Raw genomic sequence first — 20,700 nt, 5'->3', positions numbered from 1 at the left:
CTGTGTGTACAGCTATTTTTATTTTATTATTGTTGTTGAAATTGTATAAATCTCTGTTGCATCCAATAAAAAAAGAGAAATGGCAAAATTTATTATGTTTAATCAGGAAAGACTTAATTAAAGAGGTAATAATTGGGGCTTAATAATAATGATGTCAAATTTTGATTGGCAGAAAGGAAGGAGAAAAACCTTCCCGGAGAGAGGATAGACAGAAGAAAGTAAGGATTCTTGCAAGTAATGTAAGCCTTGATGTTTAACTAAAACAGAAGACCTGTATTGATAAAATAAATTATTTTCTGAAAAAAGATAGTGTGGAGATTCACTGTCATTTCTTATGCAGTATAATATTATTTGGAAACATTTTAATAAATCACTTTGAAAAATGATATGTAATATTATACATTATAAAATATTATCCTGACAATCATAAGGATAAAATCCTGAGTTAGAATTTTATCATTACTTACAAGTTAATCCTTTTTTGTATGAACAAAGTATACCCTAGGTTTCAACACTCTGTTTGCCAGAGCTGTCTCTCTCTAAAGAAAAAAGATAGAAGAGTAAATTTGGAAAATGTAAGCTTGAGGTTCTTCTTTTGAAGAAAATGTTATAAAACCATTTTTGTTTTCTGTAGAAACCTAATTTCCCTCAAAGTAGAAATTATTCACAATTTATCAGCAAAAATTTTTCAGGATTGCTTTCATCAGTGGTCTTGCTAACTATGTTATTGTTTTCACTGATTAGTATGCCCCTGGAAGTGTTCTGGAAAGAGTAATAAGACTTCTACATGCATGGAAAAATCAATATAGAAAAGGCGGTATTTCATTGGGACACCATGAAGGTGAGATTATAATATGTAAATACTGGGATCTGTGTTAAAATAGAAAAAGAAAAAAAATGGTATTTGAGAGCTGGAGAAATAGGGGATAGTCCCTGGGAACTGCAATAGAGTATATGATCAAAAACATAGAAGAGAAGAAATTGCGTGAAGTCCTAGTGCTACTTACAGGGCCTATAAGCAGTATCACATAAACTTGTCTGAACAGGGAAAAAAAATAAGAAACAGCATTGGATAGAGAGAAAAGTTTAATGGACAAAGAGAGAGTGAGGAGAAATAGCTATGCATGATGTGGTGTTAATGGTTGTCTTTAGGAATTAGTTCTGTGAATACCAATCCAGCCTTTGCACTGGGTTTGGTTTTAGCAAACCAAATGAGCTGCTTTCCCCTTTACTTGGTTAGTTATACAGATAGTTAATTACTTCTATGATAGGAGGCCATGTTACATACTTCTTTTTGATGAGAGATTAGACTTGTATTTTCATTGAAATTGTCTCAGAATTGTCTAAAGCACAGAAAATTTTGTACAGCAGAACACCAATGTGGGTCACATGCAGATCACTGGGAACTTATTCATTTGTGGCCTGCCTCTCACATTTTTTGATCTCTCTCATCCCCAGATCCTGAAAACTTTGTTTTATGTAAACCCTGTGTCTGACTAGATAAAATAATCACTGAAGAAAATGGGTTATAAAACATCATTGTTAAAAACCTTAAGGGGATGCTGATTAAAGGTTAGATTGTTCTGTTTCTGTTCAGATCATTGTACTGTAGGCTGATGAGAGTAAATGGTGATAAAAGTGACAAAGGGTGAAAAAAGAACAGTCAACAGGAAGTGAGGAACAAATAGTAGAACATGTCTGCCTTGGAATCAGGGAGAAAAAGCAACCAAAGGGTCCCTTCTTTTCACATAGAATATGAGGAACTCTGGATGTACTGGGAGTTCTTTATTGGCCCACTTTTTGGCATCTTAAGAGTCCAGTGACATAGTTTAAGGATGTTTAAATGAAGTGACCTAGGATGAAATACAAACAGAAAAAAAAAGGTTTCTTCAATACCTGGGGAAGGGAAAAAGGGAACTATTTGCAAATAATCAGTTAGCAGAAGCAGAAATGAAGGGTCCTAAGGCCCTGGACAAGAGGACTCTTGCAGCCTTACTTCATACTGCTTGTCATCTCTCTACTTTTCAACCGATGTATTTTGGTCCTTTTTCCATATATTGTCCTGCCCTTGTCCTTTCAGGCCATCTGGTGAATTCTTTCTTTTCTTTTAGAAACTTTCTCATGTGCAAACTCCATAAAGCTTTTCTGGAGTTTATTAGTCTTCCTGACAATTAATTTCCAATATCTCAATTTGTTAATTTCTTTGAAAGGTATATTCATTGCAAACATGATCAACTAATGTCACAGAGTACCTATGATTATGTACATGATACTGTAATCCATCCCAAGGGTTACTCAGCTTAGACACAATATCCATTTCTCTTTCTAAATTTTTCATAACAGGAAATACAGATCACATGTAAAATAATCATAAAAAGAATTATCTGTAAATATTTACTTACCCCAAGTGTCCCAATAGTTCATTGTTTAAAATGTTCTGAAAAATGAGAGAATGAGGGTGACTTTGCCTATCTATCTTGTCTGAGTTATATCTAGTCTATTTTTTTCATTTCTGAAGTAAAAAAAAAAATCATCTCTTTATTGCCAGACTTTCAATTATGCCAACAAAGAATGTACATATAGGAACAAAAATGAGTCACTTCCAGCAGCCTATAGGCTATCCTTCTTTCCTGGAAATTAAACAGTCTCATGTGATCCACCTGTCCATAGCAACTGACTCATTTTCTTCCCTAATAAGGATATGCAGTGCATCTGAATGAGGGGAAAATAAACAATAACAACATATTAAGGAAAGAAACATATTAGGCAAGGTGTCTTTAATCTACAAAGAAAATAATGACTTTTAGCCATTGTGAGTAAAAATATTAATAAGCAAGTTAGTTAAAATGCTTATATTTCTTTTATACTGTTAGGGATTTCAATTTTAAAGTTCTAATCTTTCTTCAGTTTCATAATATTTGAGTAGACTTACACATACTAAGGATAACTATATAGCATAAATGTTAAGTTTTTTTAGACTGATGCATAAGAAACTACATTTAAGTCATAAAATACTAAAGCTTCAAATTTGATATTTAATTTTCTGAAATTTATCATCAATATATCTGTAGATAGATTGATTTTCCATAAATGATAAATTATATATGTTGAAGGGAATTTTAATTAAATATGCACCTTACAGTTAAATAAAATTAACTATTTTAATAGAAATTAAGTATATATATTTTAAGTACCAAAGGCTTAAGAAAAACCTTTCCCAAACTATTTTAATAATACATTCTTTGGAACCCCACATGGAGATAGAATTTCATAAGAGTGCCAGAGCTGATAGTCCAAAAACAGGAAGACAGGCTGAATGCTGAAGTCAAACTGTTCTTGGTAAGTTTAGATATTAACAGAACATATTAACAGATGCTTCAAAAAGGAAAAATAAATTCCTCTGAATAAGTGGGATTTGACTGCCAACCTATCAAAAAAAAAAAAAAAGTCAGGTGAATAAAAGTGATATACTATTTAACTCAAATAATTCCTTTTTCAGTGTTTTGAGGAGGAATTCTGTAAGTCATTCTCAGAAAAATGACAATCACACAAATTCCAAGAATATGAAATTTTCAAGGAATTAACCTTTACTAATCCCTGCCAGTGACAAAAAATCCCTTGCTCTCCTCTCCACAGAGGTGGGAAAGAGTCCACTAAAAGAAGATGAAACTGCTGAATTATCAACTCAAGGTGGAAGTGGGTCTGACACTGGTTGTAAGGTTGGAGTTGTCCTAGAAAAACTAGTTCCCAAGAAGCCATCTGAACCACCTGTACAAAAAGAGGAAGCCAAACAAAGTAAGAAAGGTAGGGGTTAATCTTCTGGATTTACTATAAGTAGATTATTTGCTCAATTGTTTACATACCAATCCTCCTTAGAATAGGTAATCAATATAAGTTGTAAAGTCATGCAATAACAAAATTAATTGCCTGTGGTTAATCTTCTCTTTAGACAGAATCTACAAGTGTTCTGATTTTCTACTTTAATCAGTGTCACAATTTCCACAAAAGCTGAAAGGGACTAGAATCCATTCTTCTCTTAATTTTGCCTTAATTGTGCGTTAATGGTCCTTGTGTTATTTGCTCAATTTCTTACATGTGAATCCTCTTTAGAATAGTTAAGCAATATAAATGTTAAAGTAGTCATGCAATAACAAAATTCACTAACTGTTGTTAATCTTCTCAGTAGACCAGAATCTACAAGGTACTCTTATTTTCTCTTTTAATCAGTGTCACAATTTCCACTAAGGCTGAAAGGGATAAGATTAGCTTTGTCTCTTAATTGTACCTTAATTGTCATTATATTTAATTATAAATTGCTACTTCTTTTTTTCTCTTTTTAAAGTCTAAAACCTTGAGGTTTGAACATTCCATTTAAAATCCAAATATAATTGATTTTTCCTTTTTTGCTGTCATTTTCAAATATTATAACTAACATCCTTAAAACATATAATTTTCTGAAACTTTTGTTATGGTAATCTTTTTACTACTAAATCACTCTCCATTTTATCACATTCAGAATATATCTCAGTTATGTAATTCTTAAAATGAATTTCAAACTAACTCCTGGAATATTATACATGTGTATTAGTTATATTTCCTTGATTTAAGCATAGTAGATTCTAGACTTACTGAAGGTTTTTTTCAAAAAAACCTTTCTTCAACTATTTTAATAATACATTCTTTAACACACCAAATAGAGATAGAATTTCATAAGAGTGTTAGAGCTGATGGTCCAAAAAGAGGAAGACAGGCTGAATACTGAAGGCAAATTGGTTCGTAAGTTGTTCATGTGTTAATAGTTAGAAAAAAAGATGCTACAAATAAGCAAAATGAAATCATCTAAATAAGTAGATTTTGAGTGCCAATCTATCAAAAAAAAATAATGTAAATTGACTAAAAGTGATATACTATTTACTTTTCCGATGTTTTGAAAAGGAATTCTGTAACTCATTCTAAGAAAAATGAGAATCACAGAAGATCCAACAATATGAAATTTCCAAGGAATTCTCCTTACTAATCCCTGCCACTGACTAAAAATCCCTTATTCTCCACAGAGGTGGGAAAGAGTCCACTAAAAGAAGTTGAAACTGCCGAAGCTTCAGTTCAAGTTGGAAGTGGGTCTGACACTGACTCTAAGGTTGGAGTTGTCCTAGAAAAACCAGTCCCCAAGAAGCCATCTAACCCACTTGTACAAAAAGAGGAAGCCAAACAAAGAAAGAAAGGTAGGGGGTTAATATTCTGGAATTACTATAAATCGATTATTTGCTTAATTTCTTACATGCCAATCCTCTTAGGTCAGCAATATAAATAGTAAAATCATGCAATAACAAAATTGATTGTCCGTGTTTAATCTTCTCAGTAGACCAGAATCTACAAGGTGTTCTGATTTTCTCCTTTAATCAGTGTAGCAATTTCCACAAAAGCTGAAAGAGACTAGATTAGATTTGTGTCTTTATTGTGCCTTAATGGTCTTTGTATTTAATTGTTAACTCCTACCTCTTTTTTTTTCAAAGTTTAAAATCTTGAGGTATGAATATTCCCATATAAAATCCATACATAAATGATTTTTTTCCTTTTTTTCTGTCATAGTAACTTATTATAACTAACATCCTTGACACATACAATTTTCTGAAACTTTTGTGAAGTTCATCTTTTCACTACTGAATCACTCTCCATTTTGTCATATTCAAACTGTTTCTCGGTTAACTAATTCTTAAAATGAATTTCAAATTAACTCCTGGAATGTGTCTTATTTTATGTTTCCTTGATTTAATCAGAGTATCTTCTAGACTTACTGGAGGAATTAGGTGTCATTTACTTTATTTCCATTTTTGCATGAGATAGTCCTGCCAGTGATTTTACAGTTACCATTTATATTTGTTTCTCTCAGTTTTTTTTTTGTTTGTTTGTTTGTTTTTTGTTTTTTATGGGGTTTTTTTTTGTTTTTTTGTTTCTCTCAGTTTTGTTAAATATCATTTTGGTTCTGTCTTTTTGATTTTGTCCTCTTTCTGATTATGTCTTGAGGTTTTGTCTCTGAACTTATGTCAAAAAGTCCTATTATGAATTAATTTTAGAAATCCAGTTAATTATATTTCTTTTTTTGTGTATGTAAATCTATGACTTTTGAAGGATGCATATGGTCTGTGATCTTCATAACCTAAAGCAATTCTGCAATCTCAAAAAATGAACATTTCTTAGTCCCTAATGGGAATGAAAGCTTTCTTGCTAATCCCTCCTTCACAGTTTCCACATGTTTCCACAGTTTTGGTCATGTTGTCCATTCTCTAACTTATCTCATTGTTTTCTTCACCTCCCTGACTCCATTTTTTGTTCTCTCCTACTTACTCAGTTAAGTTCTTGTAAACTCAGTTAAGGTTAGTAAGGCCAGCCTCATGTCCTTTGGTTATTGAGAAAATCCATTGATTCTATTTGTTTTTTACTTCTAGCCTAACTAATAAATTGATTATGCACACATAAATTTCTTCCAGTTTATATTTCAATGGCAACAATTTTTGCTAGAGTAAATATGTAAATCAATCTTTACAGCTTCCTATGCTTTGCTCCTGTGAAATAGCATCTTTACAGCTTCCTATGCTTTGCTCCTGGGAAATAGCATCTCACAAGAAACTTCAAATCCTGCAGTAGATTGAAATTGCAAAATAATCAGATCCATTCATAATTAATAAGATTGAATTTTTTTATATTTTATGTCTTATCTCAATATAGATTGAAATAGACAAAATTATATCTGTCATAACTAGCATTACTATTAATGGGGAGGGGGTGGGAGAATTTCATTCATAGAAGAAAAGTAATTCTAAATAAAATAAAATTTCAATTAAATATTACTTTAGATGTTAAAGGAGAATTGAAACTTAAAGGACTATCCAATGGAGGACAGGAAGGTTTCAGTAATAGTGACCAGAAACAGGTATGGAAAAGTGATATTGAAAGTTTTGATATTTTATTTTAGTAAAAGTGCCTTTCATATTAATTTTTCTAGAAGCATATTTTCAAAAGTTAAATGTATTTATGTCTTATTGAAAAGATTTTCTTTGGAATTATAGGGACCAATACCAAAACTCCAATCCTAGCTATGTAATAACAGTGTGAGGAACAGTCCCAAAATAGTGCATTTTTGTACATTTCTTAAATGACAAAGAAGCTAATTTAAATGATTTGATTATTTCATTGTTTTTGCCTTACTCAGCAAAATAATTGTGGTAACAGAATTACCATAGATCTGGATGCTGTGAAAGAGCATCTTAGTCCTGATTTCTTTCTTATACACAAGCTAAAATTTATCATCACTGATGGCCAGGAAAGAATCCAGAATGCCAGGAAAGAATCCAGAATGCCAATATCTGGAAATGTATGTCACTTTAGAAAAATATATTAAATTCTATTATTGTTCAAAAATGTTAATGCATAGCATTAAAATGCTATAATAATAATATCTTAGTATTAATAATCAAAGTTAGTGTACCTTATCTTAGTCCTAAATAACCAATCCTGTCTATAGTATCCCCCAAAAGTAGTTGATCGCTTTCTGTGACTGAAAAATTACTACCCAAATAAAGCAGCCCACTGTATATTTGAACAGCTCTAATAGTGTGGGATGTTTTCTTCTATTGATCAATAATTTACCTTTCTATATTGTGCAACAAGGGCTAATGGGATGAGTATTCTTTAGATCTGCCCAATGAAAAAGTCTAAATGTTTCTTTATTACAATTCACATTTTTGTCCTAGTCAACAAAGATCTTGTGAGAAATGTTTTCAAATACTTGTTGAAATCCAGGCACGCTGGGTTTTAACATTCCTGGAACCTAGTCTTCTATTCTCTGCAGTGATGACAATTTTATTGAAGAGGAAACTTAGGAGGGTCTAGTATAACTTCTTTCGATGAACACATCAATTCTTTATTATCCCCCCTTACATCCTTTTATGGGAAATATGGGAAATATAACTGGGGCCAGTATTTCCCAGGAGTCAATACCATTCAGCTTTCCTAATCCCACAGCAACTCCCTGGTAAACTGTAATTACTCAGATTTCAGGTGAGATTCTTCAATTCAATGTGCTAATTAGCTGGAGGGGTTTATGATGCTAATCCTAATCGCATAATTGACCTCAGTTGGGATGGTCTCATCATGCCTCATGCTCTAGTCTCCCTGTAAGGTCTTCCTTAACAGAAATAGTCCTAAAGCCCATGTTTCAGATGCTTTGTGTAAGATAGAATCTGATCGCGAGTCTTTTTATCATGTTCACTTAGTTGGCACAACCTGGACAATCAAGGGACAAGAGAGGCTTGAAACACAAATCAGGTCATACAGCCTTACCTTCCCACAGCATCTTTCCACAACTAGTTTCCAGTTCACAACCTGGGCTTTCAGTCCTATATCTTTCTGGCCGACACATTTTGATCATTTGGGTGAATATCTCTGCCCAAGAAACAAGAATTGAAATGACCATTCCAATATGATATCTTAATCAAAAATTATATACCATATAACTTAACCTCATTAATTGATTATAGAACTTCAATCTGAATATTTCCCAAATAGTACCATAGTCATCAACAAGTCAGTGAATTGAACTGAGCCCTTACTTTGACATGAAAAGATTCTATTCTTTCCTCTGTCTTCATTAAAGAGAATAAAGAGAATTCTATCATGAAAAGAGCAATAAAGAACATGACTGCTTTAGAAGGCTTTATGGACCCTAATAATGAATGTCTGCAGTTAGAAGTTCACTGTCAACTTGTTAGGGTTATTGTGGATGAGATTCCTGTCCACATGTAATGCATTCATTTTCTTGATAGATCTGTATATTTAGAATATAGTGAAAATCAGGCAAATAAAGTGTTGCCATCTCATTTAAATTATGGCTTAAAATGTCCAAATTTGGGGAAATGATATTCAAGGTAATTTAAAGTAGGTTATTTTGGTATAAACAGCTAAGTGGCATAGTGTATCCACTATCGAGTTACAGGCCTGGAGTCATGAAGATTCATCTTCATGAGTTCAAATATGATTTCAAATAAGTATTAATTATATAACCTTGAAGAAGTTACTTAAACATTTTTTGCCCTAGTTTCCTTATGAGTAAAGTGAGCTGGAGGACAAAATGCAAAATATTCACGTCTCTTTGCCTCAAATAGAGTCATAAAAAGTCAAGAGATAACTGAACAACCATAAAAAAAATATTTTTAAATGATAAAAATAGTATGTATGATAAAAATAGAGTATTAAATAGAGTATAAAAATATTTTTAAATGATAAAAATAGAGTATGACTCTGTCATGTAAACAATTTTTAAAATATAATTTATTCCAAAATACCTATAGGTATGCATCACAATTGTGGTTTGTCCCATGTAATTATGGAACTACAATCCCAACTCGTCTGAACATTTGAAAAATTGTACTGGATCAGGGAGTCAGGTCTTCCTTAACTATTTTAAAGTCATCACTTCCTACTCTATTGGTACCCAATAATTCTGTTGATGTGCTTAAGGTATATATCAGAATAATTTCTTATTTCTTTTTCTGAATTGTATACAAAAATCATCGGCCTTCTCTTGCCCATTTCTATTCTCTGATTTGTAAAGAGATTTTGGACTGGAACCAAACTCAGAAAAGGACAATCTATGCAGGTCTATTTTTTGAAAATAGAGTTGCTTTAAATCTACATTTTGTTTTCCCTCAAACTTAAGTCATAATTTAGAGTTGCTATTTTTACACTTATTTTGATCTTGGATTTAAATAAATTTAAAAGTGGCACTAGAGAAACATATTAAAAATAGTAAAGAATATTATGAATTAAAAGAGTAATGAGTTTAATTTTTTGTCCCATCCCAACGTTATATTTTACTTATTTTTTTAGATTTGAAACATATCTGTATTATAATTTTGACCATGTAAAATTACCAATGAAAAAGACAATATCTTTTTTGAAAAAACTGTCGTTTTAGAGCAGGAAAAAAGATTTATATGAAATGGGAAATTTTCCTTTGTTTTGATAAGAATTATAGTATGGCACAAACATAATAATTTACCTAATACCTTGTATATAATATCTTGGATAATATCTTGGATAAAATTTACTTTCCAATTTCATTTTTAGGGTAAATTTAAATATTTTTGAAATTTGAAACACAATGATTTGGGACTAAATAATACCCTGTGCTTAAGTGATTAAGTTCAACTATAGTTTGTTTATTTTTTAATTGTTCTTTGTCTTATTTCATTACCCAAGGATAAAGTTACTTTAGAAACACCCAGCATACCAGAAAAAACAGCATCTAAAAAACAAGTTCAGTCTCTTTCAAACAAGGAAAGAATGTCTGAAAGACCAGAATCCAATAGGAAATCTGATAGTGAAATGAATTCAAAAGAAAGTTGCAAAATAACATGGATTGAGGAAGAAAAGAAAGTGAAAAACAATAACTTAATTGATTTTGTGGAAAAGGAAAAACGTAAAGGCAGGGTAACAGTTCTTCAGACATTTTCAGGGCAAACGGAACAAGATCGGGAATATGCTGTATCACACAATTTAGAGATGACTTTCCAAGAAAATATTCTTCTGTGCTCCCAAAATAGCACCTTACAACATAAGAATGATAATGAGCCAGAAATGGAATCTATTTGCAAAGTAAATGAAGAGGATGTTGCTTATCTCTCAAAAAATGTAAAAAGAGCCCACATAAATATATATGTAAATAAAATGAAGGAAGATAGATCATTTGACATAGAAATGGCTGGAAGTCTGCAGAGAAATATCGGAAATTTGGAACCACATTCAGGAGGTTTGTTGCAATCAAGTGCTACAGGAAAGCATTTTACTCACTCTGGTGATATGAAATCAACCATCCAGGAAAAAAAGCCTGAAATTATTACTGCACGAAAATGTAAGGAGAAAACCAAACATAAAGAAACCTTATTCAAGAATAGTCATCACAATGACAGTAACTCTATAGATGAGCCAAGATGTTTGGAACACTCCCTTCCATATAGGGACAAAATGTCTAAAAACTACCTGGATGCAGAATTAAACCAACATACACAAAGATTGACAATTGAGTTGGAAATAATGCAAACAAAATTCCTGACTTTGGAGAAAGAAAAAATATCACCACAAAAACAGGTAGATTCACCTTCTGTCACTCTACATTCTATTTTTCCTCTTCATCAATCATCCTGTGAAATTGATTTTTCACTTCAAATGCTTAATATTTGTACAACATGTATTGAAAACTGCATTAAGGAAAATATCCAGAAAGTCTTTTTTATAGTTTTTATTTTGATCATCTAAATTGCTCCATCAATTTTCAAAGTATTTGCCATGTAAACAAGAAACTTTCTAAATCAGACATACAAATTGAAATATTAGACTAGGGTAACCAAAAGAACAAGGATAAGCCTAAAGATAATTAGGATACAGACCTAAAAGAAACATAATGAACTCAGATTCTCTTTTTTGCAAATCCTTGCAATGTTTGATATTTTAAAAGAGTTTTCCTTTCTGTGGGCATTTTTATTTTCTTAGAATACTGAAAACATAAGCTAAATTTGAGGAATTTCTAACAAAGATATCTGATACAACTAATACTTTTATGGTAATCTGATACTTCATCTTTATTGATTTTACTAAAGTCATTACATTTTTGCATTTCAAAAGAAAATGAAACACAATTATGCTAATCATCTAAAATTAGTTTTCATAGGGCATTAATATACTATTTCTCTATTTATCCCACTAGTAATAAATTATAGGATTGAGTTTTAAATTTTGATCTTCTGCCTTCAAGTTCAATGCCTGTTTTTGTAGTTTTTCAAAACATATTTGTATTCGGTATAGATATTTGCATAATTATAGATATTTGCATAATTGGCTGGCTTTAGATGCTATTGTACTAGCATTGTCAATTCATTGAATTTTATTTTTGAGAAGGAGCATTGGCAGTCATTGAGTCCAACACCATTATCTTATCAATGAGGAAAGGTTAGACTCAGGAATGTTAGATTGCCTGGCCAGGGGCTCTTGGCTTATCTATACCTTCACATGTCTGTCTTTTCATTATCTTTTCACAATAATAGCTGAACATATAACACAAGAGTGTATACAAACCCAAACACATTCAGTTAAACTTAGATTTAAGTGCTTCTTGTAGTCATGTTAGCCTGGGAAAATCTATTGACCTTACCAAGCAACTGAGAATTGGACCAGAGGCTGATCTGAATTTATGGAGGGAATTTCCTCACTTGGAGTTACTCATACTGATAAATTCATAGGTCCTGTCCAAAAATAATGAGAATAGTATTTGTATAACTCTCAAATTACAAAGCAATCTCATGTGATCTTCATTACTATTCCTATAAAAGGGTGTGGACAAATAATTGTGGACAAGGCAATAGAAGCTCAGGAAATATAAATTACTTTGAAAAATGATCAATTGGGTTACTTAATGTATCTGTGCTTCAGGTTACTAATCTGCAAAATGATAGCAGATTATTTTCCCTATTTTTTCCTTGCCTGAAAGATGGTACTTCTTGAAATATGCACAGGGAATAGCATTAATTTTCCATAATATAGCAGTCACAATACCTAAATCTCACTTTACTACATTTCCTATGTTGTTCATCCAGTATTTCAGTGACTACCTTCAAGGTTTTTTGTATGGTTGTATGTTTTTTACTTTGGTTTGTTGGTTTACATTATGAACTTGACAGTAAGAAATAAAAATGAGAAATGGAATGGGAAACACCCATCATTTGGTTGGAAATAAACTTGGTCTATATTTTCATTGTGAGAACATGGTGGAAAAGGGCAAGAATAAATCAGATATTGTATTTCAACCCTGTCTGCTTTTTAAAGGAGAGAGATGAGAGATCTTGAAAGTAGAATGAGAAAACAAAATCATTTTGAAACAGGAGTCCATGTTTCTACTTTCCAACAAAATTTATAAAACCATGACCATTATATATCCAAAATAAAAAGTGAAGATAATATAGAGGATAATATGTATTTCAAAATAAAATTGAAAAATTAAAGCCAATGTGTCATATTTGATAGGGAGCTAAGAAGACCTAGTTCAAATCCCATCTCTGAAATACGAAGACAAGTCCTTTAATACTTGTCCTCTAGATTTTGATAACATTGGTAGGGGAAATTTTCTCTTCAGGTAGCTCCTTGTACTAGTTAAATCACAACTCTAGTATTTGTACCTAAGTAAGCATATAAGTATATATGTATAAAAGTGTGCATATTTACACATGTACACACTCACAGGCACACATACAACACACACATACACGCACACACACACATATATATATATATATATATATATATATATACATATATATGCATTTACACACAGACACACAACAATAAACTAAGAATGATACTAAGCTTTCCTTTTAGATGAAAGAGGAAAGGAAAATGGAAATATTGGAGAGAAAAGATGGTGATAAGTTAACTGAAAGCAGAACATCTGGCAAAATTAATAAACAATTTTCTATGGAGAGCCATCAAAATGGTAAAGATGAAGAAAATAAAATTCCGGCTGAAAAAAGTCCAATGAGCATTTCTTCCAAGGAAAATTTAACACCTGTGCACCATGTTTTAAAGGGGTAAGTTTGTCAACGTATTTAACTGGAGAATTATCAAATATTAACATTTATGGTATATTCAGTTTGCTCTACAAATCTAGATTCATATTCACTCTGCATCTGCTTGTTTTTTGCCAAGAAAGAAATTAAGGTCCCATGGATGTATATTATTCTGTTGCTGTAAGTATTTTTATACTATATTATTATAATTAGTATTATTGTTTTGTTACATCAGTGTTTATTGAAAGAAGGTAGGTTGGCTTTGATGAGATCCAAAAAATAGCATATAATGTAATATGTGGGTGGCAAGGAGCAAAGCAATGCAGTTTGAAAACTTTGCAAAGGTATAAATAATAAGTACCAATGAGACATGAAAATAATCTTACAGCTACTCCAAAAATTAAATGTGTTCTCTCACTCATTAGGAAGTTTCCCATCAGTAGAAATATTCAAGAATGAATTAATTTTTAAGTGTTATCATGGGCCAAGCATTGGGGATACCAAGGCAGAGAACCTAGATTCTTAAGAAAGGGTTCATACTTTTAATTGCAGACATGCAAATCATTAAGGAAGATCCAGTCACCAACCCACTACCATGTAAGATAAGCCTGAGGAGAGAAAAGTTACTGTCCTTTCAGGATGGGAGAATAAAAAAAGGGAATTGACAGAAATGTAAAGAAAAGTACTTACATAGTCCTTGTTGTATAAGTCCTTCTAGTGCTCATATGCCTTCTGGACAGGCTGAGGAAGAGGAAAAGGTAGATAACTTCTACCTGCTGCCCCATCTAGAAAAGTCTTAGGGGACCATAAGGTGATAGATGAGATGCAGGAATATGGTAAAGAGGGTTCACAATTCATGTTGGGACTATACTTACTAGAAGACCTCTAAAAGTCCAACTGATGAGAGTTGGAATGTGGAAGTGTTCTGGATTGACAGAAAGTAGAGAATGTTTTTAAAAGCCCAGATATACTTTTATTCCTGATATACTTTTATTAACTTGAAAACTAATTTAATAGTCTTAAAAATAACTTTTCCTAGCTCAATTAATTTCAAGACTAAAAATTACATAAATTCAGGAAGACAACAATATATATTTTATTTGAGTCACTGAAAAAAGCATCATTCCCTACCTCAATGCCAGTACTTACATATTGTGACTGCAGTTGCATGCAGACAGAAAAATATTTACTGTTCCTTTGATTAGTGGGCAATAACCGTATTAGACATATTAGTGAGAAACAGTAAAGCCATGGACAATTGAGAGAAAGTTTCCTTTTCTAAAAATTGTCATCTTTTACTTTTATGTAAGCCTCTTTTCTCAAGATCTCACTCCTCAGCCGTCTACTGAAACATTCCTCATCCCTACCTCAGTATTGCATGCAGTGTTCCACATTGATAATCCTCCACTCTACATGTAAAGTTGGATGTGGTACCCTCTCATCTCAAACCTGGACATTATAATTTCACAGTATTCAGTTTCAGTTATTTTATTGTCCTTAATAATTATATTATCACAGTTATAATTTATATTGTTGTCCTTATTTCATTTTGCTTTAATTCATCTAAATATTCTCATCCTCTTATGTAATTGTTATTTCTCACCATAGAAATGATGTTCTATTACATCAACAAAGTCTAATATTTTTTTTGCCATTCTTCAGTCAAGGATGCCTCAGCTACTTTAATTCCAGTTATCTGCTACAACAAAAAGTTATTGCTGTGAATATTTAGGTTTTTAAAACTTTTCTTGACAGTGAGTAAAAATAACTCATTGGGGTATATGTTTAGCAGTTGGAGAGAGAAATAATGGTAAAGTACCAGAGAAATTAGTATTCTTTGGAGAGATTTGCTGGAAAGGGAAGCAAAAGAGGGAAAGTTGCATGTGAACATTCTATTTAAGTTCTATGAAATTTGTGAATAAGGTGCTGGAATAAATTGATGTCAAAAATGATTACAAAATGTGCTTTTCCACACTAAATTCCTTCTTTGATACCTTATCAGAGTGGGAAATGAACAGAGGAATAGGTTAGTTTGTGAGGTCCATTCAAATTGAATCAAAGAATAATCTTCCTACCATTGTGATTGTTAGTTGCTCACTGTTTTAACTAGAATGCACAATCTCTCTATCTCTCTGTCTCTGTCTCTCTCTTTCACACACACACACACACACACACACACATACACAGAGAGAGACAGAGAGACAGAGAGACACACAGAGAGAGAGAGAGAGAGAGAGAGAGAGAGAGAGAGAGAGAGAGAGAGAGAGAGAGAAGAGAGGAATGTATTAATTCCTTAGGCAGTCCATTCCTTTTTTAAATAAGTCTTAGTTGTTTGGAAGTTGGTTGCTTTTTGTGTTCTTTGTTTTTCATGTGTTGATCCCAAATTTGTTTTTCTGTGCCTAGTCCTAGCTTTTAGAGGGTCAATTAAACATTATGTTCTATTGTACATTTGATCACAAATACTACTTCCTATCATGCCAGTTCTTCATCTTCTCTTACTTATGGTAAACATCTGCAGTAAACATCATCAGTTGCCATTTTTTCACCATCCTGATTTCTCCTCTGGAAATATTCTGAGTGCTAATTGTCTTTCCTAAAATATATCACCGAGGAATGAATATGTTCCTCAAACATGTTCTGATCAGGGCATAGTATAAGGAAAATATCACTTCTCTCCTCCTGGATTCTATGAATACTTAGAATTCCACCTACAATCACATTAAGACTTTCTTTTGGTATTGTTGGGACATATCAAGCCTGCTTTGATATCTCCCTGATATTTTGCACACAAATTGTGTAATCACAAGAATCTGCTTTTATGCGGCTGATGTTTTCTTAGCCCAAATATAGGCAGGAAATGGGAACCATTGTAGGTGAAGAAAAGGTTGGGTAAGAAGCACATATTCCTAGACTAGAGAAGCACATATCTGACTAGAATAGGCCTTATATTCTGAGGAGTGTGAGAACCTTTGTTGGATTAAGACTGTATGCCTGAAGATGAAGAAGCTTCACAAATACACAGTGCAATTTAATGCACTACTAAAGAAAGGGGACCATTAAAAGTTTATGTTCTAGGGAATGAGAAGATCAGCATCTTAGTTAAGGAAACTTAATGTGGAAGTAAAACGTTGCATATTTCTAAAGAGAAAGAAAAATACATGTCTGTCACTGTTTTTTTTAGAAGTTTTCAATAAAGAATTATTTAAAGATCACCTCATGGATGGTTTTTGTTTTTTTGTTTTTTCCCTGCAATTCTTCACTGGTATTCTACTCCATAGTCATGATGACAGCACCTTAAGTAAGACAGAGCCTTATGCATTAAGGTAAACTAGTACTGGACAAGCTCATAGAAAAATATTAGCAATGTGTGCTTTTTCTCACTGTAGAAGACTGTTGTCCTGATTTTCTTTGTTCTGCCAGTTGAATGTTCTTTCTAAGTATTCTTTTGGTATGAGACATGCACTGAAGGAATGACAGGAAAGCTAATTATTCCTGGCAAAGCTAGAGGGCCCAGACTTCCCTTAAATATGCTCATGCCACATTACTTGCCAATGTTTTATCGTTGAAATTCTCCTTTTCTCAGCTATAATGAACCTGCCCCAGTGATAATATACTCCAATTTACTCATTGTGGTGACAGGGCACAGCAGAATTGACATTGGTCTATGAAAAGTATATCTTCACCATACATACCCAAGCATTAGTAATAATTCCAGCTTTGTAGTGAGAAGATTTAAGGCTCAAGTCTGCAGTCTCCTAATGTTCTAGCATGGATTGAGAACTGGAAGGCAGTGCAGGGGTCATGTAGTCCAGGCTCCTAAGCGGTTTAGTCTCAGTCATACCAGTGAAAAAGAGGAAGAGTTGGGGTTTGAACTCCAGATTCAATTCACTTTCCACTGCACCACAAGGCCAATGTTAGCGGTAGACTCTAGGACATATCACACACACATTTGTAAAATAGGGATTGTTGTAAGGAAATTTCTTGTGCTATAGAAACATGAACTGTCATTATTCATCCAATGAATATATTATGTTTCTTGTGCATGAGTATTCTGCTTTTATTACAATAGCCTTCACTATCTGGACTTAACAGTAGATATAGGGACAATGATGGGGGATTTGGCTGGGTATGTACTCTATTCAACTTACATTATTGTTAATGCAACAGTTGATTAAAATCACTGGAAAAAGAGAGAAGCCATTTTCTTCATCTACACTTTAACCATAATTTACTTCTTTCAAACTTAGTTTTCTCCCTCTAATTTGTAGGACATATCTTGTTATTTTTTAAACATCTAGAAAGAGCCAGTCATTTTTTCCACAGAATTTGTGTCTTTGAAGTTTATAATTTTATATAATCACATTTAAGTTTCATAATCGAGTATTAAAGAGAATTTGTGGATACTTTTATCTAGAGGGGAATATCATGGTTTTCTGAGTAATTTCCACATGCTTTCTTCCACAAGGTGTCCATCTAATATCCTGGTATAACTTGTTTAAAAAGCATGAGTTAATTAACATTAATATCTGACCTCTATATTTCAATATAATAAAAAGAAGCCAAGGTACATATAATTTGAATGACCAAAAATATGATTATATTGATTACCATGCTTAATATTTTTTAAAAACTTAGAATACAGTACAAGGTACTAGGCATAGTATTTTTGGAAGAATCATTTTATACTGACAGTCATAGTTTTCTGCTCATATTCTTGTCCTATTAGAATCTTGATGACAAGCAGTTTGGGACATAAATAATTGACAAAATAATTCATTGGTATTCTATTGCAAGTTAAGATTAAGTAAATTTAAATAAATTAATTTAATAAATTTAATAATAAAATTTAATAAAAAAATTCAGATGTTAATTCAGAATTTTTTTACTTCTTCTAAAACCTTTTCAACAGAAGGAACAATATAGGTATAGAAATATGATGGAATAATATTATGACAAAAATATGGTAAAGACAATTTTGAAATAATTAGGAACTCATCACTCTTGCCACCATAATGAGCCACCATAATTTCAGATGACAAATGATGAAACGTGCTACTCACCTAGATAGCTAAGGGATTCAAAGCACAGAAGAAGACAGAATTTTTTTGGGGGGGGACACAGACAATGCAAAAATTTGTCGTTTTACTATGAATATTTGTAATGGATTATTTGTTATTCCCAGTTGTAAAGGGTTCCGATAGAAGGGTGAAAAAGTAGATTTTGAACAATTCAACTATAAACATTTTAAAAATAAAATTTACAAAGCACATCAAAAATAATATTCAAGAGGCAAAAATAAGCATTTATTAATAATTATGGCTATAAGATTAAAGAGAAACATGAAAAATCATATGATTTTGAAATAAAAATGTATTGAAAATCAAATAATTACAATGACACACTTTTCTTTATATTTATAGTAAAGTAAATTATTTGTCTTTTAGGCATGCCAAGAGAACATTCAATGAAAATAATAAGGTATTGTAAAAACTGCTAAAATAGATCTTAATTTAGAAAATGATACTATTTTCAATGAACAAATAGGATCCCTTTTCTGCATTATGAAGCACAGGAGTATTTAATCGTAAAAAAGGATATTTTTGCAAACAATCAAGTGAACGTGTCCATTGTGAATGCCGGAAAACTAATTATATTTCTAGCTTTTCTTTCATTTCCCCCATAGATAAAATGATTATTTACTATCTGTAAGAGATATCTGTAAGGGTCCATAAGAGAGACCAGGCAAGCGCAGTTAGGATATAACATAGGCCTATGGCCTGGAGATGCCCTGACATGAATGGCTATGGCTACATAGGGACTACCTTCCTGGGTGGCATGTCCCGCCTCTGCAGGAACCCTGAACACTCTAAAATTGCATCAGGAACGGAAAGTTCCTCCATCTCTGACTGGCTGTGCCTGTGGCCTCAGGCATCTAATATAGGCTCAATGGGGGAGGAACCCAACCTTTTCAACTGGAGCTCTGCCAAGCAGAAGAAGCTAAGAGAGTGCAGGAAGTCTTAGAGTAGGATGTAAACCATGTGAGTAAAGTTCTTAAGCTTGCCTGAATAAACTCCCGGGTGCTCTGTTGTACCTCCACTGCATCCATGTGAGATAGCAGACAGGATTTCTGAAGGCTTCAGGAAGAGGTAAGCTTGATATTAATGTTTACCAGAGATTTCTCTGACAGCCTGGGAATTAGGAGAGACTAGCAATAGCAAATGCAATTATAGCATGTTGCAGATATCGTGACTAATTTGTGTAACTCCTCATGAGATTGCTAAATCAGCTTCTAGGTAGAGATGTGGCTTAGTGAATAATCAAGATCACCTGAATTTGAATCTGTTCCTGGGCTCTTCAGTAACTATATAATTATGGACAAATCACCTGACCTCTAGTATAGCCTGTTTACTCATTTGTAAAATAATTATGGGTAGTGCTTTTCTCAAGAAATTTTTGTGAGGATAGCTGCTGTGAAAAGCTTAATATACTATAGAAATATTACCCATTGGTATCATTTTCAAATTTGTTTTACAATAATTTTACATAAACTTATTACTTTAACTTTATGTATTCTATAGGATAAAGGAGAGATGTCTGCAGATACTCTTGATGACATCACTCAATCATGCGAAATAGATACAGAGAATTCTACCAAGGGTAAGAATTGTTTTAAATTTTCTAATGGAATACCGGTGTTAAAACAAGTCTGCACTTATATCCAAGAAGATAACACGAGTTCTATTCCACTGACCCATAGTAGAGTAGAGGTAACTTTGTGTTCTCTGGGAGGCTCTGGCATTGGCGTCTAATGTGTAATGTCTGGCAGAGTTTGCCAAGCTAAAAAGGATTATTTTGGCTTCAGGGTGATGATTTTTCAGCTACAGAAGTTCTCATAGAGGAGTTACTATGTGTTTCAGTGCCAAAAGAATTATGTACCTACTGTGTGCCAAATACACAAATTTTAGAAAAACAAAATCCTTGTCCTCAGAGAGTGTGCAATGTACTAGGCAGAAAGAGCTTACATAAATAACTCTAATGGGAAAAATACACAAATAACATATACTAACAAGTAAATAAAAAGTATAGT

At 32.5% G+C, this 20,700-nt stretch overlaps 1 protein-coding gene across 1 annotated transcript in view; it reads left to right on the top strand.

Annotated features, from left to right (window-relative positions):
- Positions 1 to 20,700, top strand: part of LOC141543985 (uncharacterized) — a 95,845-nt gene that overhangs the window by 35,000 nt on the left and 40,145 nt on the right. Inside the window, exons 13-20 of the mRNA XM_074269635.1 lie at positions 745 to 841; positions 3,637 to 3,804; positions 5,055 to 5,222; positions 6,855 to 6,931; positions 10,258 to 11,145; positions 13,426 to 13,634; positions 19,058 to 19,091; positions 20,192 to 20,270. Coding sequence (XP_074125736.1) covers positions 745 to 841; positions 3,637 to 3,804; positions 5,055 to 5,222; positions 6,855 to 6,931; positions 10,258 to 11,145; positions 13,426 to 13,634; positions 19,058 to 19,091; positions 20,192 to 20,270 — 1,720 coding nt within the window. The remainder of the gene's footprint in view (positions 1 to 744; positions 842 to 3,636; positions 3,805 to 5,054; positions 5,223 to 6,854; positions 6,932 to 10,257; positions 11,146 to 13,425; positions 13,635 to 19,057; positions 19,092 to 20,191; positions 20,271 to 20,700) is intronic.

Source organism: Sminthopsis crassicaudata, chromosome 5 (assembly GCF_048593235.1).
Source record: "Sminthopsis crassicaudata isolate SCR6 chromosome 5, ASM4859323v1, whole genome shotgun sequence".
In the NCBI taxonomy this organism is placed as follows: domain Eukaryota; kingdom Metazoa; phylum Chordata; class Mammalia; order Dasyuromorphia; family Dasyuridae; genus Sminthopsis; species Sminthopsis crassicaudata.
The sequence above is the reverse complement of the archived record's forward strand: the minus strand, read 5'-3'. Positions and strand labels throughout refer to the sequence as shown.